Here is a 21001-nt window from a genome sequence, read left to right as displayed (position 1 = left end):
CATCCGCACTCTAAAATACTGAACATGGTGGTGAGGTTGAGTTCAAATTAAACACCATCAACGTTTCAAACAGTTTATTATACACTGACAGAATTCCTCAAATTTCTTCTTCTCTCCACATTTTGGAGAAAACAACACATCCAAATCTCAATGTCTTAATGATCCTGAAAGGGGGAAAAGCCTTTTGTTGAAATGTTACTTGAGCTACCTCTCACGCGGCCCAGAGAGCGACAGCACGGAACAAGTGAGCTGAAATGTTTGTATGTAAACAAGTTTAATAAAACCCAGCGGTGACAGAAATAGCTCTCACTTCTGATGTCAGCCTATACTGTCCGACAGCATGCTATAATTTCAAGTTGTTGTGGTGAGCCAGCTGAGAGGAAGCGGTATCCTGCAACCTGAATAACCAGCACGGCTAAAATGGCTGTTGTGTCATGTGATATTTTTACCGGAAGCTTATCGCCGTTTCATAAATAGCTCGACTCCAAATCGACTTTTGCCACTTTAATTCCAAACATTTTCCAAGCCAGATTCTTAAAATTCTTGCAATACAAAATAATCATTCCACTTCCACTAGAATGAGGGTAAACATAATAAGAATGACTCTTTCAATACTTTTTTTCACTGTAATGTCAAAAGGGGGAAAAAGAAAAAAATCAATGTTCTGTATTAACATACTGCATCCCTTGTTCTTCATAGGGCAGGGTTTCCTCTTTGCTGATGTATCATACATAAGCAACCTTTTTCCTGATTACACTGTGTGCAAGCATGGACAAATCCTAAACACATGAAGGAAAAAAAGACTCTGATCTCCCCTGATCTTTCATTTACGTGGTCTTCAACCTTTTCAGCCCCTGAACCCAAAAAAAACCTAATTTTCCCTTCTTATCTTACCTGAATTACGCACTATTTCACAAGGGACAAAAAAATATTGGTTGGAAAAGTTAAATACACATTAAACCGGTACTTGAAATATATTATTTCACACTGCGTAGATCAACCCATAACCCTGACACTACTCACTGGCCCCTGGGCTGAGAGCACCTCTCTATACAAATGAGTTCATCAGAAAGAAGAGTGGTGAAAAATAACACAAGCAAGACCGCCCCCTGGTGTCTACACAGGAGAACAGTGCACGCTGCTGCTACCAACAAACAGTAAATAAGGCATTAATTTAATACATCACACACTTCATAACCGCAAATAGCACTTAACAGTTCACCACTAACAATTGAAGGGTTTTACAGATTTCTCAGCATTCACTATTTTACACCAAGAGGAGACGGTATACTTCGTTTTGTCCAAAATCATGTCAAGCAGAGGGGGAATAAGAAGTCCTTTTCTCCCTTTTTGATTGGATAAAGCCAGAAGGTGTCTCAGTGAAAAGGAGGAAAAAAAAAAAAGATGATGTAAACTGATGGACTGTGAGCTCAATAGATGAAGAGGACTCGGGTGCGGGGCAGGGTGGACAAGGTGTCCGCCATCTTGCGGATTCTGGCGTAGTTGATGAATCCTCGAAGAAAGAGCAAGAAGCCTGAAGAGCAAACACAGAGACAGTGAGACACAAGTAGAAGGGCTACAGGGAACACCATTGTTAGTCCATGTTAGGACTTGTGAGCAGTGATGAACGTGACTACGTGCTCTGACTGGATCACCAATGTAAACAAAAGCAAACATATAAAGCTGCACTTACTGTCATGTGAGGCTGTGAGATAGGACAAGAAGTCTGTCTTTTCATGTGGTCATATGGTCATAGAAATGTATTCATCAGAAAATGTGATATATCATGATATGTATCATGAGCTGGATATGAAATGACTGACATGGGGATATGAGGTTTTGGTCATATCGCACAGCCCTCCTGGCAAACAGAAATCTTATCATCTTGTAAAGATAATTATCCTGATGTATCTATTCTATAACATATTTGCAGCATATGACACATCAACACTGTTCCAATGGAGCTCCACAGAGCAGAAATCTGTCACAGGCAGGGCAAAAACCATCCGACTCCCTATTTGATTGATTTAAGTTCAGAGGTTGGCTACTTACCCAACACCAGGAACACCCACCACAGCCAGTACTGTCCATCAAAGTAACCAGGGAAGTATGTGGAGAACTAGAAACCAAACCAGAGCGACAGAAATGACTGGTTAGAATAAATATGGCTTGCGATGGTTTCACTCAAATGAGTCCTGCATTTTTAAAGTGAAGGAAGAAAGCAACGCTGCTTTAAAGAGACCTTTGAGGAAATAGTGCAGCGCCAACAAGCCAGCCACTACAGAAACAACATTAAAATACCAGAGTGGTGTTTGGGGCTTTTGAGTTGTTTGTGCGTACATAAAACCACATTTTATGTGTTTGTATGTGCACTGTGAAACGTCTGTGTTTGTGTGTGGGCTCCTTGATGTACCCTGACTATGAGGATCCATTTGATGAGAGAGAGGCCAAAGCCTGAGATGGCCCCATAGCGGCCGGCTGCTGAGGTGGTCAGACAGAAAGACAGGAAGAAACCGATCCAGTTGAACAGGAATGCCACTGGACAAAGGACGGAGGGGAAAAAGAGTGTTAGACATGTCATCAGAAGTTCGCTAATTAGCAAAAAGAGAACAACAGAGATGACCAGACTGGGCAACTAACTGAAAAAAGTGAGCATGAAGATTCCGTCATTTCCTATCCTCAGCTGATCAGCATCTTCAAAGTCGTCTCTGGTCACAAAGTCTTCATCCTGTGATGGAACAAGCGACAGAAGGGCAAAACAAAAAGTAAGCTTTTTAAGCACTTAACCAACGTCACCACGGCACAACAAAGCAGCAGCAGAGCTTTCCAGTGCTTTTCTTCGCTATGACAAGCTTTTTCCTGTCTCCAGATCAAACAAATCAATCAATTTTGATAAAGTTTGATTTATTTTAACCAGTTCAGGGTGATGTGTTTGTGGTGCCTGAGATCAACGTGAGATGAAGCACGGGTAAGCACCTGCTCGTGGAAACCAAACTTTGCTGACAACAAAGAGTAAATACAACACAAACAACCAGCAGACCAATGAAACCATCACAACACAGCGAGCCCATTTAATTACTATTACTGTCACATTACCCACAGATCTAGAGTCAGTCAAATTCAATGTGGGACATCGGGGGAACCAGCAGATTTTGTACAACTACCAACTAAGTACTAGCTAGCACTCTACAGACAAAAACATACTATAAAGGGTGGGGTACTGAATACACACACTGAAGTGACATCTGTGTTTTCACACACCAGGACCAAATACACTTCCTCTCATCATACACCCTCCTCCCACTCCTCCCAGTTACCTCCAGTGAACTGCGAATTACATCGTCAAAAGTCTCCAGGCGTTCTCTGTGCTGAGGCTGCTGCTGAGCGCAAGGCAGTGTGTGGCAGAGAAACACAATACCAACAATCAAACACGGTGGCTCCACAGGCAGTAAGGCATCACAGTGAGCGCTAACGGAGGTTCTTCACTTGCTGGATATACAGTACGTGTTTTCCTTTCAAAGGTTAATGTTTTAAAGGACCAGTGTGAAGGATTTAGTGGTATGTAGTGGTGAAGGCTGCGAACAACTGAACACATCTCGCCTCACCCCTCCCTTTCTACGCATGTAGGAAAACCTTGGGTGGCCACAAAACTTGCCAGGTGCTCTTTGGTTTGTCCATTCTGGGCTACTGTAGAAACACGGTGGTGCTACACGGCAGATTCAAATGAAGAGGACCTGCTCCCTCTGTAGATACAGAGAGCTGATGGAGTATACACGAATGAAAACATGATTATGAATACTATATCCAATTTCTGCCAATAGATCCCCCTAAATCTCACACACTGGTCCTTTAAAGGCACGTCAGGAAAGCTGCTGTATGAGCTGCTCGTGACACGCCTGCACACGGGGGGTCGGATTACTTTTCAAACAGTCCGTCACGCATTAAATACAAGTTTAATGGCATGTTGTGGGAGATGAGGTGTGCGTTGCCCTTTATAAATAAAAGGATAACCACATAATAACTTGAGAGGAAAGGGCTCCCAGACACGAACGTTTTGTGAGTATAAAAGAGCACAGATTTTTCCAAAAACAATCATGCATTGGAAACTTTTAATGCAAGGCTTCTCAAAGTCCGGATCTTGGTCCACATCCAGACCCAGCCCACACCTGGTGTTATGAATAGGGCACAATTAGTTATTCAGTGTAACATTTTCTAAGATACATTTTCTGTTGATCAATTAGTGACTCTTAGTGACCTTGAAAATACATTGTAGCCAGAGATTATCCACTGCGATCCTGTCCCAGATGAAAGTGGTTTTAACGTGGCTTGTTTCCCTAGTGCTGACATTGTTAACAGCTGGAGAGATTGTTGTGCGTTCTTTCTGCCAAGTTCATGCAAAGACGTTACACTGGAGAATTTGTATCAGCTCCTAAATCGCAGAGACACAGTGTGTCTCCTTTGTTGTAAATGTAGCTGTGAGAATATGTCTGAGGCAGAAATAAACACGGACTAGCTGTCTAAGCCTTGCATGCCTTGGTTTTGAACTGGAACAGTGTTATTTTCTTATCGCCACTCGTTCCAGACCTCTGATCTGAATAAAAATCAGAGAAAGACCTTTGAGCATTAAGTTTGAGAACCCTGTTTTATCGCGTCTAACAAAAACAGTATATTAACAAGAACAAATCAGTTCAGTTCAGGCCTTGAGGTCAGAAAAGGTCTTGAGCCATGAAACTACAACATCAGAGATTCACCTCCACAAAGTGCACACATGGTAGTTAAGGGGAGGCAACTGTGAGCACTTGTGAGACAAACTGTGGACTAAACGTCCTTTAATATGACTGATAATAAATGTTTTTCCGTTGATCGAACCGGCAGCAAAGGCAGACAGCAGTTCACGCAGGAAAGACAGAGAGACAGTTTGTTCTGACAACTAAACAAAACAAAAAACTTTCCGTAGCAGGGCGCTAAGCACTTCCTGAGAGTTTGAGCGGAAGTTACAGCGTTTATGTGAGCGCACGCAGTGTACATACTGAATGTGACTGCAGGCAAAAAGGAAAAAAAGTGAGACACTCACTCTTCCAGTTACCAGGGGAACAGTCGTCTCGGCCTTGCTTCTTTCTGCTTCATCATAGGAAGGTAGCGTGGTCGCTACGTTGTATGATGGAGGCTTGGGGAGAGCCCCGTCTTCCTTGTAGTCAAAGTAGGCTGAGGGAGAAAGCACCAAGAAATCACACATAAAGGCGACAGCTTTACTGATACAAAATCTCATTTCATATTTTGACAACTGCATCTTGTGTTTACTTTCATCACCAAAACTAAAGGCTCTATTTAACATGCGTTCTTGTTCCTCTGCTAAATCACTGAAGCAGCTCTTGAAGTGGAAACAAGCTCAAGACTTTGGGGTGATGTCTAAACCAGAATTTCAAACTAATCCCCACCAACAGCTGACTCACTGACAATAGATTACATTGAAAGCACTGTTTGTACAAACAAGACAAATCCCTGTTGAGTGAGATTTTGCTCAGTGACCAAATGTTTGCCTCTATAGCGAGTAATGTAACTGAGAAGGTGTGGTTCTTTTCGACTGATGTGAGTCAACTATTATAACCAGACAGCCTTACCAACATTGTCCACTGCAATGCTGCTGTATGGGGGTGGAGCGTCAGCTGCTACCTGCGGACTCCCCTCTGGGTCCTCCTCATTGGGCAGCTGTGGATGGAGAGAGAAACCACTTCCTGGTTTATTTAAGGCTACAGTGCACTGGTGGCAGCACAGGCTGCTCTTCATTTGAAACACACGCTTGTCACTTCACACTTCCTGTGCAGTGATGAATGATCATCTAAAGGCCCATGGCCTATTTAAAAAAAACTCACAAAGTCAGCATCAATAAAATGATCAGACGAGAGGAACAGAAACCAGGACCACAACAAAAATGTTTTTCAAGAACATATGAAAACTATAAAGCAGAAATGACCACAATGTGTTTCTCATTTCTCCTTATTTCTCTTTCTTTCATCAAAAGTAGGAAACATGTGAGGAGAGCAATCAATCAAAAAACACTTCATCACAGTCTTATCTGTCACTTCAAACACAGTGGCCAGACTCCTAACTCTTGATTCAGCTAAAGATTTTAGCCCATTTGATCAATTAAGATGAGTGTCAGTTTCCAGATAGGACACTAAGGTGCTACAGAATACCACACAGTAAGTCTGCAACACTGGATTTGCAGAGGTATAAATTACACAATAACAACACCTCTTTGGTGTACAGTAGGTGACACTTTATTTCACAGATCCCACAGTTTCCTAAACATTTCCTATATAAGGAACTGTTAACCCACCTTAAATTGATAAGATTATGTTACAGGGATAACGAAGACAGCAGTTATCAATAACTGGCACATTTCAAAGGAACAACTTATTAATTATTACCAATTAATTAACATCAATTACTTGTGAACCTAACCAAGAAGCTGTTTTAGTCAGTCACATCACCTAACATGCAAAAATATTTAATTTGTCCACAGGCATGCTTCAACATATAGGGAGGATTCATAATCTCATCTATTAAAATAATAAATTAAAGATGAATGCTTTGCTGATTAATCTGTCATTGATTTTTATCGATTAATCAATTAGTTGTTTGGTCGATATAATGTCAGAAAAAGGTGAAATGGATGGGTGTTCCACATCCTCAAAGGTCTTGTTTTGTCCACAACAAAAATATTCAGTTTCGTGTCACAAATGAGTGAAAAAACTAGGAAATATTAACATTTAAGAAGCTGGAATCTATTTTTTCCAGTGTTGCTCTTTAAGAAGCGCCAACTAAAATAATTTTTTCCACAAAATAAGCAAGACGTAATAATAAGTACTGTCTGCCCTACCAACACCTAGCTAAGCAGGTTAGCTGTCAGATTTAGAAGTTAAGCTCGATGACCAGCGAACACACCCACTGCTGTAGGTCATGTACAGCCCAGACATTCAGGTTAGCCTGCATCGAGGACCGCCGAGAAGCGCTAGTAACATGAAGTTACACCTTTCCTTTTTTACGTTAGTATTCAAAAAACGCTAACTAGCTGGCACAAAGCCTTCCTGACATGACTCAACGCTAGACACCCACAAACAAGTAGAGACAAAACGGCCGCACAGACAATCAAGTTCACGCTCATGTGACGTTAGCTTGAACTAAACAGCTAACAAGGAAACGCTAGCATCAGTATAACGTTAGCTTGTTAGCGTGCTATTAAAAGCCAGCTTCAAACGATGAAAATGACGAGGTTAATCATATAAAAAGATATAATTGACAACACAAACATCCAGGAAACCGTCATTTTCAGGAGAGTGACACCAACACACCCGGGTGAGGGTGATCTTCTTTAAGTCAGGGTTACACTGTTAACAGTATAATGTTACAGCTGACGTAAAAGTGTCATGATAAATCTTTAACGTGTTAGCTACCTATTAACTGATGGTGTTCTCATACCTGCTGATATCGGGCGCTCGGTTCGGCCATTCCGATTTGAGCGGCTGGTTATCAATAACAGAGAAGGTTCACGCCGCCGAGACACCCAACAAAAACGAAATTATATAACAGTACAAACTGTAAACTCAATCCTCTCCACAATGAAACACTGCTTCTGCCTCGACTGCTCAGCACTCACACTGTCGTAAAGTTACAGTATTGGTCAACATAAATCACAAGACTTCCTGTTAACATTTAGAAATAAAATCCATGCGGGGGACACAGACAGCATCTTTGCAAGTATATTAGGTTATTCTTACTGAAACAATAAATACCCTGTATCATTTCTAATTTATTCAGTCATTTCTTGTTCACGTTATGAAATAACTTTGTAGAACAATAACATTTTATTTATTTAGAGATTCCCCGTGCTTTTATTATGAAGCCAAAAGCGACCAGTTTCTTCTTCATTCTTGCTAACTTGGTGCAGGTCTTGCTTTCCAAGCGATTGACGTCATTGGTCACAACAAACCCTCTACCGCCCCCACTTGAAATAAAGTGAAACAACCATGAACATTATTGAAGTGTTACTGACAGAATTACATAGGGGAAAAATTGTGTGCGTGCGTGCGTGCGTGCGTGCGTGCGTGTGCGTGGATGGATGTGACATGAATACATATTCTTATCCATATGTATTATTTAACACAGTCTCAGAATTGGCATCATTGTGCAAGAAAACTAAAACAAATGTAATTGGGTCTTGTAAGGTTTTATTGTATCTTTATCTAAAATAAAAAGACAACAACAATTCCTGTGACACTTTGAATGTAAGCTCAAGAGTTAGAGAAGATATACCTCAAACTGATATCTTGTCAAGTTACTCAAGTTTCCGGTATTTAAGGAGCACAGGGTATGTGGTGCCTATGTGCTTTTGGTTGTAGTGGTGGCAAACAATCTCCACATCGTAGAAACTGAACTGGACTTTGACACGCTCATTGGGCGAGGTGAGAAAACAGAGGGTGTAGAGGGCGAACTCAAACTCAGGACTGACACCGATGAAGATGCTGCCCTTGGGCTTTATACCATTCTTCCAGCTGAACTGTAACGCCAGGATGTGTTTGTTCTCATCAGGCTGCAGTGAGAGAGAGAACAAAAAGAAATGGCCAGTGATGAACGAAAGGAGAAGAGGATGGTGAGGGACGGAGAAGGAAGGAGTGTTTGACAAAAGCAGCTTCTCTTCAGTCTGATGAGAGGAGGCAGGATGGAAAGAAAGTGTTGAAGATGTGAGACAGACTCAGCTGTTTGAGGTGTCAGCATGTAATTATCAGGCTTAACTAGGAGAATATTCTGAGTATGTATCTCATAATAATTGATTAATAAGTGAAAATTGTTGACTTCTGATTTAGTATCTCATAATTATAACTCATTATCTCATTATTCTGACTTAGCAAAGTTTGATGTAGCATTAGTATGTTTATGTTTCTCATCCATAACTGATGATAGAAAAGACACCAAGGGTTGTAGTAAGGTGCTGATCACTGGAAGCAAACCTGATAGTGTCACTTTTTTCCTACTATCATCACCTTTCATCTATTTTCTTCATCTATTGAGAGAGACGAGTGAAGATTTCATATTTAAAATGTGCGCACAGGTTAGTTTGCTAAATGTAGGTCCCGGACGTGTGCTCAGATTACAGTGAGCGTCTCAAAAGGCGAGAAAACAAAGCTGGTCATAGCAGGATGTGAGGTTTCTCATCAGTGTGCAGAAACGATGGAGAGAGCAAGAGAGGAGAGAAAGACTAAGAGAGAGAGAAAGTCAACTGGGAGTGAAAACAGCAAAAGAAAGAGTCCTTTATCAAGTCAAAGAGGAAGCTTAGATTTTTAAGATTATACTTTTAACACTGTATAAATGCAGCAGTGCTGTATTTGGTCCATTTTGGTCCATCTTAGTGTAAGCAAGAAACACGCAGCCTCATACCTGGGGTGAGTTTGCATTGACGCTGTAGCCTTTGTAGTCGATGTGTCCTAACTTTTCTTGCAGGTAGAGTTGGATCCAGTTGTGAAAGCCGATGACAGTCCGCCCTCCTCTGGTCTCTCCAACAAACACGTGTTCAAACCCAGAGGAGTCTGGCCTGGTGGGAGACAGAGACACAACACATGCCAGTTATTTGGTCTGAAATCTCTTTGTCTCTTTAACTGTGCAGCTTTGCATCAATGAAAATTATGCAGCTGTCTTCAGTCTGCTGCTTCCATCCTGAACATACAACAAATACATGTTTTCAGTATAGTTCTGGATGAGCTGCACAGGCAGTTTCTCAGAATGTGGTACCATCATAGCGCCAGATTCCACTGCTGAAGTTTTTTAAATGCTGTGCCAGATTCCACCCACCTGCTGGAGCCTCTCCTCGCATAAAGTTCAAACCAGATCCTGTACAGCTGCTCCTTGAATTCTGTCTCATTCGCCGGAGAAAGGTGCTTCTCTACCAGGTATTTGTGAGCTATCTGCAAACAAACAAGAAGTTCCTATAAAATGTTGTTATTTACACGGTTAGCCATGCTAGCGGCGTGGCTCACAGGCTGGCAATATCAGCTGGGCAGTCCAACACTTTGGTCCACTCTGAACAATGAATACCTGTAAAATTAATAACATCTTCATCAGCCTCAGCTATATTTTGTTTTTAATGCTAATTAATAAATATGCTAACATGCTAAACTAAGATGGTGTTCATGGTTAACATTATACCCACTAAACATCAGTATGTTAACATTGCCACTGTGGGCATGTTAGCATCTGACATTAGCATTTAGCCCAAAGCAAAGCTGTGTCTCCCTAACAGAGTCGTAATCATGGCTGACAGACAGCCTGCCCAATGCTGAACTGGGATCAGTCTCCTCAGTCCAGTTCACCATCATGAGCATCATAGAGCGAGAGAGGCAAAACTGGTTTTGGATCTGAATTCTTGTTCTGCAGTTGTTGCATGTTTTCTTTGTTTGGCACTGATGTCATGTGTATGAGATATGCTGAGTAGAGATGGGCCCCACAGCAAAGGGGGGGGGTTACTTCCCCACAGGTACCTTCATCGTGGGAGTCTGAATGATGGAGTCCAGGAACTTGTGGTTCTCTGCTACCTCCTCAGGGGTTACAATTTCTGGTTCACCGGTGTCACTCTCATAGTTATCTAACAGGGAGATGAAAGCTGCAGACACAAACACAGATGCTCTTCAAAAAAGGGATTTTGTTCAGTCTGGAATAAAACATGGTGTAATTTTTCAAAACAGGTAATATGTTTGAGTGCTGTCCAATTCTGGGAACATGGATATGATGACAATTACGAAGACTGCTAAGCAAAGCTAGAGTGTATCAATCAATCAATCAATCAATCAATCAATCAATCAATCAATCAATCAATCAGTCATACTTTATTTATGCAGCACCTTTTCAACAATTTCAAAGCAATTCAAAGTGCTTTACAAGTGACTGACAAAATCTGGATAGTAATAGGGAGAAAGTCTCAAAACTGAGATTTGTGGGTCTGCTTGGATCCATTTGGCATGACTAAATTCAGCAGCTCCAGTGAGCACTGATGGGCAGAGAAGCAGATTTCCAGAGACTAGACAAACTAAGCACAAAAATAGCAAGGAGGGGGGAATACTCCTTTTTCAATGGGACCGCAGCCTCAGGGTGAACTCTGAATCCCAACTATTATATAACACAACTCCCTATACAGCTCTCTCCTACATGCTGCACAACAAAGATCTGTGAAAACATCACTAGACAAAAAGTGCCGGAGGGAAACGTGCTTCAGCAGTTATCATGCGGAGGAAGATGTGAAGGAGTGGTTGTAGATGAGCATCTCTCTGCACCCAGTGCACTGAACTCTGCGTGCTCTGTGCTTATGCAACATGCCACCGTTCGTCATAAGGAGATTATGAGTAGATGAAAAAGCTTTACTGTGAAGGGAGGTGACGGGGAGGATCGTATCAGATGGTGCAGCTGAATGTGTGAAGAGATCACTGCACTGCAGCCGTGTAAGAAGCAGCAACTCGTTCCCCATCCACAAAATCCAGTTGTAGGCAGCCTCATCATGTAGAAAGATAACTCACTTTTGACTGAAATCAAGTGGCGATTTTGCAGCTTGCGTGCAAAAACTACGTCTCTGCGTGTCCACCCTCATGCACTCACCCAAAAACGTCTCCTTTTTGAAAATGTTCTCATCGACATGTGTAAACAGAGGATATCCTGCTCCATCATTGTTGTCATCATTGTTGATGGCCATGCTGTCTCCAGCTTTGCCCTGCAGCAGGAAGACAAACACACAAACACTTTAAGATTCGACTTGTGCAAATAGTTTATGTAGTTATGTTTTCACGTACACTTAATATGCTGTTCAGGAAATGCTCTTCTTGTCTGGTACCATACATTTTGCATTCATTGCAGTCATTAAATGTCTTAAAATGAGTGCTGTGGAAATTTATTGATGGTTCAATGTGGTCCACAAAACCTGTTGAAGATGACCAAATAAGCAACTGCAGATGTGTTTAAGTCCAGATTAAACATGTAGGCAACAAGCAAACTGCACGTAATAAGATCATTTAAGTCACGATTGATGAAGGCAGCAGCCTCATGTCTGTGTGGATGTGTATTCCTCACATTGTGGGGACATAAACCTGTATTGAGAGGACAAAAGTCCTAATTATGTAAATCTTTAAATTAGTAAAGGTTAGGTTTCAGTTTAAGTTGGAGTTCTAGTTAGGGTTAGGGTTGGGTAAGCGGTGGTAATGGTTATGGTTAATGTAAGTGTATGTAATGTGCACTGAAGTGATAGAAACTGTGTGTGTGCACCTGCAGAGAGATCCTGTAGTCTTTCCCAGGCGTGAGTCTGTTGACGTCGTTGTCCCATAGCTCCTGCACCATAGCCGACAGCTCTCTGTCACTCTCAATCATGATGGGATGGCTCAGTTGTGTTCTCGGTCCCGCGGTGGCTGAGCTGTGGATGCTTTGGTCTCACTATATGTCTCTAACAGGAGATGGATAGTAACAAAAAGCACATTTACTCTAGTAAAGCACAATTTTGAGTAAATGGTACTTTCTATTTTACTTCATTACTGGCGAAGAGTTTCAAAGATAAGTGTATGAATGCAAAGATTTTCTTTCAAAGAGCTTCTGAATATGCTCCAAAAGGTGTTCATTATTTAGAAACCCAAACTCATTGCTTGCACTTTTCAGGACTGGTGTTTTTCCTCTAGGTATTCAAAAACTATTGAGGAGGAAAACATGCATGAAGCGTGTGATTTTCTTTCATTCTGGATACACTGATTTACTGTAAGTGTGTGTTCATGTCTCATGAAATGGCTGATCAAAAATATTCTGGTGTACAGATGATCAGAAACTTAGATTTGCTTTTTAAATTTGCTGTTTGAGGCAATTTTTCTCTAAAGCCTGAAAAAACTGCAAAATATATTATTTAATAAGCTTTTTTTTTTTTTTTTAATTTCTCCTGTATTATGCATGTTTGTCAGTGATTTGTGGATTTTATTGTAGACAGAAGGGCCTGAAATCTGACAGTGAAAATGATTAAAATTGGTCTTCTTCATTTTGGGCTTGTAGGCCCATGTGGTCAGGGGCACAGTTGTGTATATGAGACTTTCATTCATTCATATTTAACTATGTCTCGCTAAAAATGAATTTAATTTACACGGCCACCTGTCAGCACTGTGTGAGGATATTCATTTCAGATGTTATGTAAATCTGACCAAGACATTGTTGCAAAAAATAGATGTCTAAATACTTGGAGTTGCTTCAACTCAATCAAAGATGCTTCTTAGAGAGATCAAAAAATTAAATATTCTACACATAATCACACCACAATGATTCCCTGGGTTATAATGACATAAATGCAGGCCTGTGTTAGTCCAGAGCATTGTAAAAACAGAATAGCTTATCCAGTCGACTCAACACCGCATTCCACAAAAACATGGCTGACAACTGATGGAACATCCATGACACTGAGCTCTGGGAACTTCATCCTCACCATCCGAGGCCCGAGCCGCATCCCATCAGCCAACTAACCTTTTCCTGATCGAGGTTGAAACGACGAGCGATTTGAGGGGTCAGTGAAGTTCCTCGGTGTTGGTCAGGTGCTGCTGGTGGTTTCCTGTGTTCGTGAGAGCAGGTGTCTTTACGAGCATAGTAACAGTAGTTCAGCCAGTCAGTGAGTGTATGGAGAAAGACAGGCAGGGGCTGGGGGGGCGGCTGAACAGAGGGCAGGACAGGAGAGAGGGGCCGTTTTAAAGGGTTATCCCCTGTCAGCAACTCTAGCCAAAGGGATTACCCCATGTTGTCGTCTCTTTTCAATCTCAGGCTAAAACATGGGCTCTTTGTTTCTTTAGTATTTCATTGTTTCTCGCTCTGTGACAGCATAACCTCTGGAGTACAGGGTAAATATGGGTAAGGTTTCAGGTAACGACAAGTAAAGGCTACTTATAACACAACAGCGAGCAAATAATTGGACAGAAAATACTCAATCTTGGTAATATTCCTGATTTTGAGATTTCATTTAAGGATCTCAATTTGGGCAATTGTTTGGTCAAAAATAAAAAAAAAACTGTTATCTGTTTTCTTTTTGTCTGTGGGCTTTCTGTGCATGTTTACATGGATTAATCACTGTGCTGTGCTTCCTACGGAGACTTAATGTTGATCATTCACTGCTGGTACTACTTCCTGACAATCATTTATTTGTCACATGTAATCATATAAGGTAGAATCCCAGCGAAATGCAGCCTATAGAACAGGAACAGTGATCATTCACTGAGTTTTATATCACCCTCTCAGAGGAACTCTGCTGGCACAAAGGCACATTTTTCAGTCCCAGATGCAACGGATAAAACAGACGAAATGCTCAGTGGTAACGTTTATTTCAAGGAACAGTATGCTGAACGGGTCAAGAGGTCATGTATTCAAACGCTTCGTAGATGAGACGTGAAATGACAGTGGCTCTGCACTGACAAGAAAGTGAATCCATGTGCATTTCAAGCCTGAACAAGAGATTGTCTTTTCATCCATCCAGACCAGCATGAATTCAGAAAAGTGACCCGCGCTTCAAAAGCAGTGACGGGCAAATCACTCAGTGTTGAAAAAGAACGGGTTTGATGCAGGGCTCAATTTCAAACAGAACTGCCTGCACGAGACAGTCTTCCTTCTGATAAAGCGTTACAAAATAATAATAATAATAATAACATTATACGGAACTATTTATGCATCTTATCAAGATTCAATGGCCTCTCATTGGCACTAATGTTTGGCAAAATTAAAATAAATGTTGTACCAAGGAGGGTGTGAATACATTTTCTCACATTCTCAAATATTCTCCCACATGCACCACAATGACAATCCCAGTGTTCCCATCAGAGGAGTATTTCCTGCAGTGTCCTCCTTTAGTACATTCTGTATATACAAACATGGGACTCAAACTAATTATGAAAGCGCCCTCCATAATCAACGAAATGACATTCCTGTCCTCGACCTGCCAGATTTTTTATCATATGACTCACAAATACACCTTCCTGTAAATGAACTCATCTCCAGAAGAATTGAACATAAACATAATTTTCAGAACAGAGAGAAAGAAAGAAAAAGAAAAATCACATCCTGACAAGAGATGACCCCAGCCTGAAAATGTTAACAGATGGAGCACAGCGTGTCTGTCCGAGAGAAACAAGGGTTTCCCATTATGGATCAAGAACAAAACCTCAGTAGTTTTGCAACTGGCTGGGTAATGAACATCTAGATTTGCTTCTATTGATTTAATCCTGTATCAATGGTGGGTGTGTGTCAGAAAGTCTAATTAAAATCAGAAATTTCACTGAATTATCCACGTTTAAGGTTGCCTGAAGAAAAGAGGGGTAGATGCTTAATATAGGAAGCAGGATGCTTATTATGACAAAGAAGGGCGAATGAACAGTCCATCTGCTGGCTAACTGACAGCAAACACCTTTAGCTTACCAAACTGAGCTTAATCAGTGGTTCCATTATCATAAATAGCTTGCAAGATCTAAAACCATGTGAGTCAGCGTTTGTCCAATTAAGAAGTGTAAATCTGCAGGCCTAATTTACTGTATATAAAGAGAAATTTAACCTCACTTGCGTTGACTTTTGAGTTACAAGCCAGGTCCTATGACATCCTATTTAGAAGGCCAATTAGTCACGTATTCAAGTATATATCCTTGATTGTCATTACCAAAAGAGCGTCATCTAAAAAAAAACGTCTACTTTTACCAAAATGACCACAGTTGTTTCTATTTCCCTCTGAGACAAAACCTAAAACTGCTCTTGCCATTCCAGACCGAATACTTTCTACACACGATGTTTGCATTATAATGAGTAAATATGAACAAGTTGCACCCAGGCATTGAATGATCCATAACAAAGACGCCTCATCATATTCAAAACGTAGACAATGGTACCGGGTTATCGGGCGCAGTGGCACTGCTGTGCTAATGCAGGTGTAAATGAGTGATGGTTATGTGAGATAAAGTGCATTCAAATGGGAGAACTGCACTGGGATCAGTCCTCCTCATCACTCCAGAAGGCATCTTCTTCATCGAGATCTACGCCTTGGAACAGTCTGCAAAAGGACGAAAAGATGCGTTCAATCAGTCTGTTTATGCCTGGATCGTAAGTGTCAACGACAAACTGGCTGATGTGATGAACAAAACGGACAATATGGATCACTCACTGGTTGTAACAGGGTGAATGTGGGTTGTTAAAGTGACTGTACGGGTTGACTTTGCTGAGCAGGCCCAGGCACAGCCAACAGAAGTACTGTCTGCACGAGGTACAGGTCATCTTGTTACAGCCATCCACTTTCTAGAGAGATGCAGAGAGAATGAAAAAAAATGCTGTTTGTTTCATTTCCAAACCCGCCACAGGTGAACAGTGACCCCTGGTGGCAAAGTCAAAGCCTGTTCTACGCCACTGTGACCAGCAGGGGGAGCCCAACCTGTATGTTGGTTCCACAGCGTGGGCAGCATTTGCAGTTCTCATTGAGCCAGTCTCTGCTAAAGGACTCTTCCACTGCTTTCTGGATCACCCTCTTCCCAAAGCGTTGCTCCATGAACTTTTTCCCCTCGTTTGTGGCTGACAGGTACTCATCTCTGAGGTTACGCAATTCATCTGTGGCACAGGACAGAAAATGGCAACATCACTGAGGACTCAGGGTTGGGATTGACAAAATGTAGTACCTAATAATTCTTCTTTAAAAATGTAACTCTTTAACCTTTTCTTGGTAAAATTTTACTAATACAACACCTGAGAACTATTCACAATGTCTCCACTTCAACAGAAACTTACAATCCCAATTCTGAAAACGTTGGGCTTGATTTTTGTAAATATATGTTTATTCTGAATTTGATGTGGCAACACATTTCAAACTAGTTGGTACAGGAGCAACAAAAGGCCGAGAAAGCTGTGGAATGCTCCAAAAACACCTGTTTGGAACATTCCACAGGTAATCAAGCTCATTGGTAACAGGTGATAGATCATGATTGGGTGTGAAAGGGGCATCCATGAAAGGCGAGGCTCACTACTTTGTGAACACATGATTGTATAAAGGATATTAGTACATGAGCTCAGGAACACTTTGTGAAACTGTTGTCAGTAAACTTTCTGTTTTAAATTGCATTTTGCACATCAGGGAATCAGGGTTGTACTTATTTTTTAAATGTATTGTAAAGTATGAGTTATATTTAAGATACGCATGCCAATTAGTATTTAACTTAAGTCATCAGTGTAATTATTAACTCTTCTCCACGTCTCTTGTTACACTGAAAACTAAAATTGCTGTATTTTCCGTGACATTACCTGCAGGAATTTTACAGTTGGAGAGACCATGATAGCCCAGCTTGCACAGTGTGCAAAAAGCATACTGGCAGGCCGAGCAAATGCCCATGGTTGTGTCTGGCTCCACCATAACGGCGGTGCCGCAGGACTGCCGGGGACAGTAGACCACGTCAGCCATGAGGTCCAGACTGGACTGGAGCAGCAAACGGTCATAACGGACAAACAGTTCCTCATCCACCAGCTGCTTTACCTGAGAGGTGAAACAGACAGAGGGAACTGGATCATTACAAGTGATAAGGTGGGAAAACTTTAAAAAGTCGATTTGAAGTTTAAGAGTGGGGATTTAGATAAACCCTCTTCAATGAAGACACACATCTACTTTACAGCTCGCTCACCTGCAATGGTGTGGCTAAGGAGGTACATTTGGGCTCAGGGCAATTAAGGCACTGAACGTTGCCGTCCCGTATTTGGATCTGGAAGTATTCGGTCATGCAAGCTTTGCAGTAGACATGCTGGCACTCCTTAAAGCAGAGGCATTTGGAGCCCAGCTTCTCTACAAAGCAGATTCCACAGCAGAACACCTTGCTGTCAAACACCCTCTGCCGCTGCGCCTCGTCAAAGTCCAGGAGCTGAGGTAGGAGGTCGGCACGCGGGTCCATCAAAAGAACGGCCCGCGGGTCCAGTTGAGAAGACGAAGACAACTGCGGTTCAGACTTTTCCTTCTTCACTTCTCGCTTCTCCTTCTTCCTCTCCTCAGTGTTTTCAGAATGACTCTCACTCTGTGGCAGAGCTGAACGAAATTGATCAACTTATTAACCACATTCAGAAAACATTTCCTTTTTTCATTTTTCAGTTAAAATTTTTAAAAAGTGCACACGTCAAACTCAAGACCCTCAGGCTGAATCCAGCACCCCACGTCGTTTGATGTGGCCCGCAAGAGCTTAAAAGGCATATGATCGTCTTAAAATAAGGGTCTGAGCTGCTTTACACTACCACATCTCCCACAATGCATGTCGATTTTGTGACCCACAAAATGACGGCATCCTGCTGCTAGAGTGCGGTGTTTCCATATTGCATTTTACTAAAGCGTTTTTCAAACAAGCGACGGAGTCGAAAAAGATCTACAAATAGGCTAAATTTAGCCGCCAAGAAGAACGCCAAACTGTCCAAGAAGTGAAAGGCAGACTGCAATCGCAGCACAATATTATTAGAAAATAATGCAGCTAATGCAGCTTTCTCATGGAAGAAAAATGCTTGTCATGTAACTGAATTCTTAAACAATATGTACTTTGATCATATGAAGTACTTATCTGAGACTCGAGCAGTTGTTCTATAGCAAATTAGGCCGAGTAAATAAATTGTAATTGCTTGTACTGCACCCATTAAATCCACAGTATCAGCATATCTCCTTCACAGCAGAATAGCAGAACAATTGAAGAGTATATTTGTGCTTCTGCTGACCAAGTTCCTCTTTCAACTTAACTCTAAATGAAAGGAAATACCTACTTTTTATAGCTATATGCTGGTATGACTATTAGAGCGGTATCTTAGATAACAGAGCTGTATCCTTTAACAAAACGCATTCTGTACCTGTGACGGCAGGGTCGGTTTTCCTGCGCTCCCCAACTGCCTTACTTCCTCCCCTGATGATTTCAAGAGGAGACTGGATACCCAGGAAGTCCAGAGCCTCCTCTTTGAGGAACTGGATCCATGTGAAAAGAATCACACAGCCTTGGTTCTCCTCCCACAGTTCATCCAGGCGTCTGCAAAGGGAGCTCATCTGAGGCGGTATGACGGAAGAAGAGAAGGAACAGGTATGTAGACTGATGAATGTAGGGATCTTCTTTTTAGTGATACCACAAATATCTTTACCTCAGCTGACAATCAAATTGATTAGTTTACCAAACATTGCTGACATGTGCTGGTCAGCTCTTGGTTAGTGGTCTATAAGAATGACATAAACTAACATGAGTCTTACCTGTGCTCTGGTCATCCATTTAGAACTGAGAGTGAAGATTGGGGAGGATTTGGATGGATAGTCTGCAGGAAGCTCAAAATTGAGCACCAAAGGAGGCAAGAAGCAAACATTATGTTCAGTTTGCTTCTCTCCTGCAACACACAGAGGAGACTTCATTACAATCTTAATGGGAGCCAGACTGAAAAACATGCTTCAATAAGAGAATGTCTACTTGAAAATCATCTAAAATATAGGCCTAAGGGAACATATGAAAAGCGCCTACTACATTTGACTTGCAAAAGAGTTGTGCTTGAGTTCTACACTCCTGTTTCTTACTGACAGGTGTACCTTTGACAATGACTTTGAAATCAGGAGGGAGCTCCAGACAAAGCTGGATCTCTCCGCCCTGTGCAGAGTCCGCCCGGTGGAACTCCTCCTCATCATAGATACTTGCTAAAGCAAGCAGCTCATCCTCCTGGGCTTCCTTGTCCTCAGACATTTACATTCCTGCAATAACAGGCACACGTGAAACACAACTTAAACATTATGAACATTTACGAAAAAAACGACAAACAGCAAGAGCAACACATAGAAGTAGCAAAGCCAAAACAACCATACCAGCAGACACCATACTGTCAGAAAGAGCTGTGGCTAATCACGTTTATCACTAATTACTGTCAACACAGAGCCAAATCAGCACTGAAGACCCTTCTGTGTTTTGACTTTGATCTAATGCTAGTTAATCATCAGTCAAGAGGCTCTCTTAAACAGAGAGTAGGTGATAGGCCACATCAATGATGACAGCAAACGCAACTTTGCTGTAACAATAACATCATCTCACTTAAGCTGACGTCAAGGCTAGACTGTGACTGTTAGCACGCTAGCTAGCAAACACAAACTTTATCGTTCTTAGACACGTTCGAAATTTAATGATATTTTAACGCTCTCTTAAATAACACGAGTGTTGTGGACTGGGGCAAGCTGCCAAACTTCAGGCCAGGAGACAGTTAAGCTAGCAAACTCGGAAACTAGCAGTGGGTAAAGCATTCAAGCTAGCTAGCAGTGTTAGCTGATGTAAACAGTGGCTATGGCGACAGCGAGAGCTCGGCCCTGCTGGAACTTCTGCTGCTGTGGCAGCTTCAGAACAGGCGAATTCATCTGAACGTTCAAGTAGCGCTATAGAAAGTACGATAACACAGTAATAACGTGAAAATGACGCGGTTCTTACCTTGTCCGACCCAAGCACCCAGCAGGGGCAGGATCCTCCTAGTGGCACTGGCAGGTGGTGGCAGCCAGCGGTAGGCGGGCGGCCTCGGTCGGCAGCTGAGAGACGCCTCCCTGCTCCCGCTGTCAAATAGAGGCCAGAGTTTCTCTGCTCACGACGGGTCAGCGGCCGTAAATCTCTTGTACTTTTTTTTTTTTTTTAAATGTCCTTATTTCCGCCACGGAGGTTATGTTGTTTTAAAAATACACTCGATACAAATAATTACTTTTATAGTCAGTTATAACGAGTAGTAACAATAATGAAGAACAAATCCTTAATTTCATCGTTTCAAGAAACAATTAAACAATAAGCAATTAAATAGCATAATATAGCATAATAAAAAGATACTGAATTCAGTAATCGTAGACTATGAGGCGTGTGTGTGAATGACAGCCGTTTCTGTATCAAGCAGAACTTAGTCCTTCACTTTGGAGGCATGATGGTGTAACAGCGCCGCCTGTAGTCTGCTTAGTGTACGACAA

The 21001-nt window shown here is 41.7% G+C and overlaps 3 protein-coding genes across 5 annotated transcripts; all 3 read right to left on the bottom strand.

Annotated features, from left to right (window-relative positions):
• Positions 1-489: 489 nt before the first annotated feature.
• Positions 490-7663, bottom strand: LOC139344244 (NEDD4 family-interacting protein 1-like). Of its 3 annotated transcripts, none has more exons than XM_070982208.1 (8): positions 7483-7663; positions 5622-5709; positions 5075-5205; positions 3318-3380; positions 2641-2728; positions 2414-2538; positions 2053-2119; positions 490-1534 (listed from the first exon to the last, which is right to left on the bottom strand). In XM_070982208.1, the coding sequence occupies exons 1-8, from the start codon at positions 7510-7512 to the stop codon at positions 1431-1433; spliced, it is 696 nt and encodes a 231-aa protein (XP_070838309.1). In that variant the 5' UTR covers positions 7513-7663; the 3' UTR covers positions 490-1430. The 3 variants fall into 3 exon arrangements, with proteins under 3 accessions (XP_070838309.1, XP_070838311.1, XP_070838312.1); XM_070982210.1 differs by having other exon boundaries at positions 3318-3377; XM_070982211.1 differs by lacking the exon at positions 3318-3380.
• Positions 7664-8338: 675 nt separating this feature from the next.
• On the bottom strand, positions 8339-14052 carry endou2 (endonuclease, polyU-specific 2). The gene is made up of 7 exons (XM_070983447.1): positions 13531-14052; positions 12304-12478; positions 11644-11755; positions 10536-10657; positions 9850-9962; positions 9439-9592; positions 8339-8593 (listed from the first exon to the last, which is right to left on the bottom strand). Exons 2-7 carry the CDS (start codon positions 12403-12405, stop codon positions 8339-8341), a joined length of 858 nt encoding a protein of 285 aa, XP_070839548.1. The 5' UTR covers positions 12406-12478; positions 13531-14052.
• Positions 14053-14356: 304 nt separating this feature from the next.
• rnf14 (ring finger protein 14) lies at positions 14357-20587 on the bottom strand. The gene is made up of 9 exons (XM_070983753.1): positions 20484-20587; positions 19604-19762; positions 19277-19407; positions 18889-19078; positions 17694-18088; positions 17320-17548; positions 16460-16632; positions 16196-16326; positions 14357-16084 (listed from the first exon to the last, which is right to left on the bottom strand). Exons 2-9 carry the CDS (start codon positions 19752-19754, stop codon positions 16024-16026), a joined length of 1461 nt encoding a protein of 486 aa, XP_070839854.1. The 5' UTR covers positions 19755-19762; positions 20484-20587; the 3' UTR covers positions 14357-16023.
• Between the last annotated feature and the right edge of the window lie 414 nt (positions 20588-21001).

The sequence above is a fragment of the Chaetodon trifascialis genome, chromosome 16 (assembly GCF_039877785.1).
Source record: "Chaetodon trifascialis isolate fChaTrf1 chromosome 16, fChaTrf1.hap1, whole genome shotgun sequence".
Classification (NCBI taxonomy): domain Eukaryota; kingdom Metazoa; phylum Chordata; class Actinopteri; order Chaetodontiformes; family Chaetodontidae; genus Chaetodon; species Chaetodon trifascialis.
This window is presented reverse-complemented; position numbering and strand designations above follow the sequence as displayed.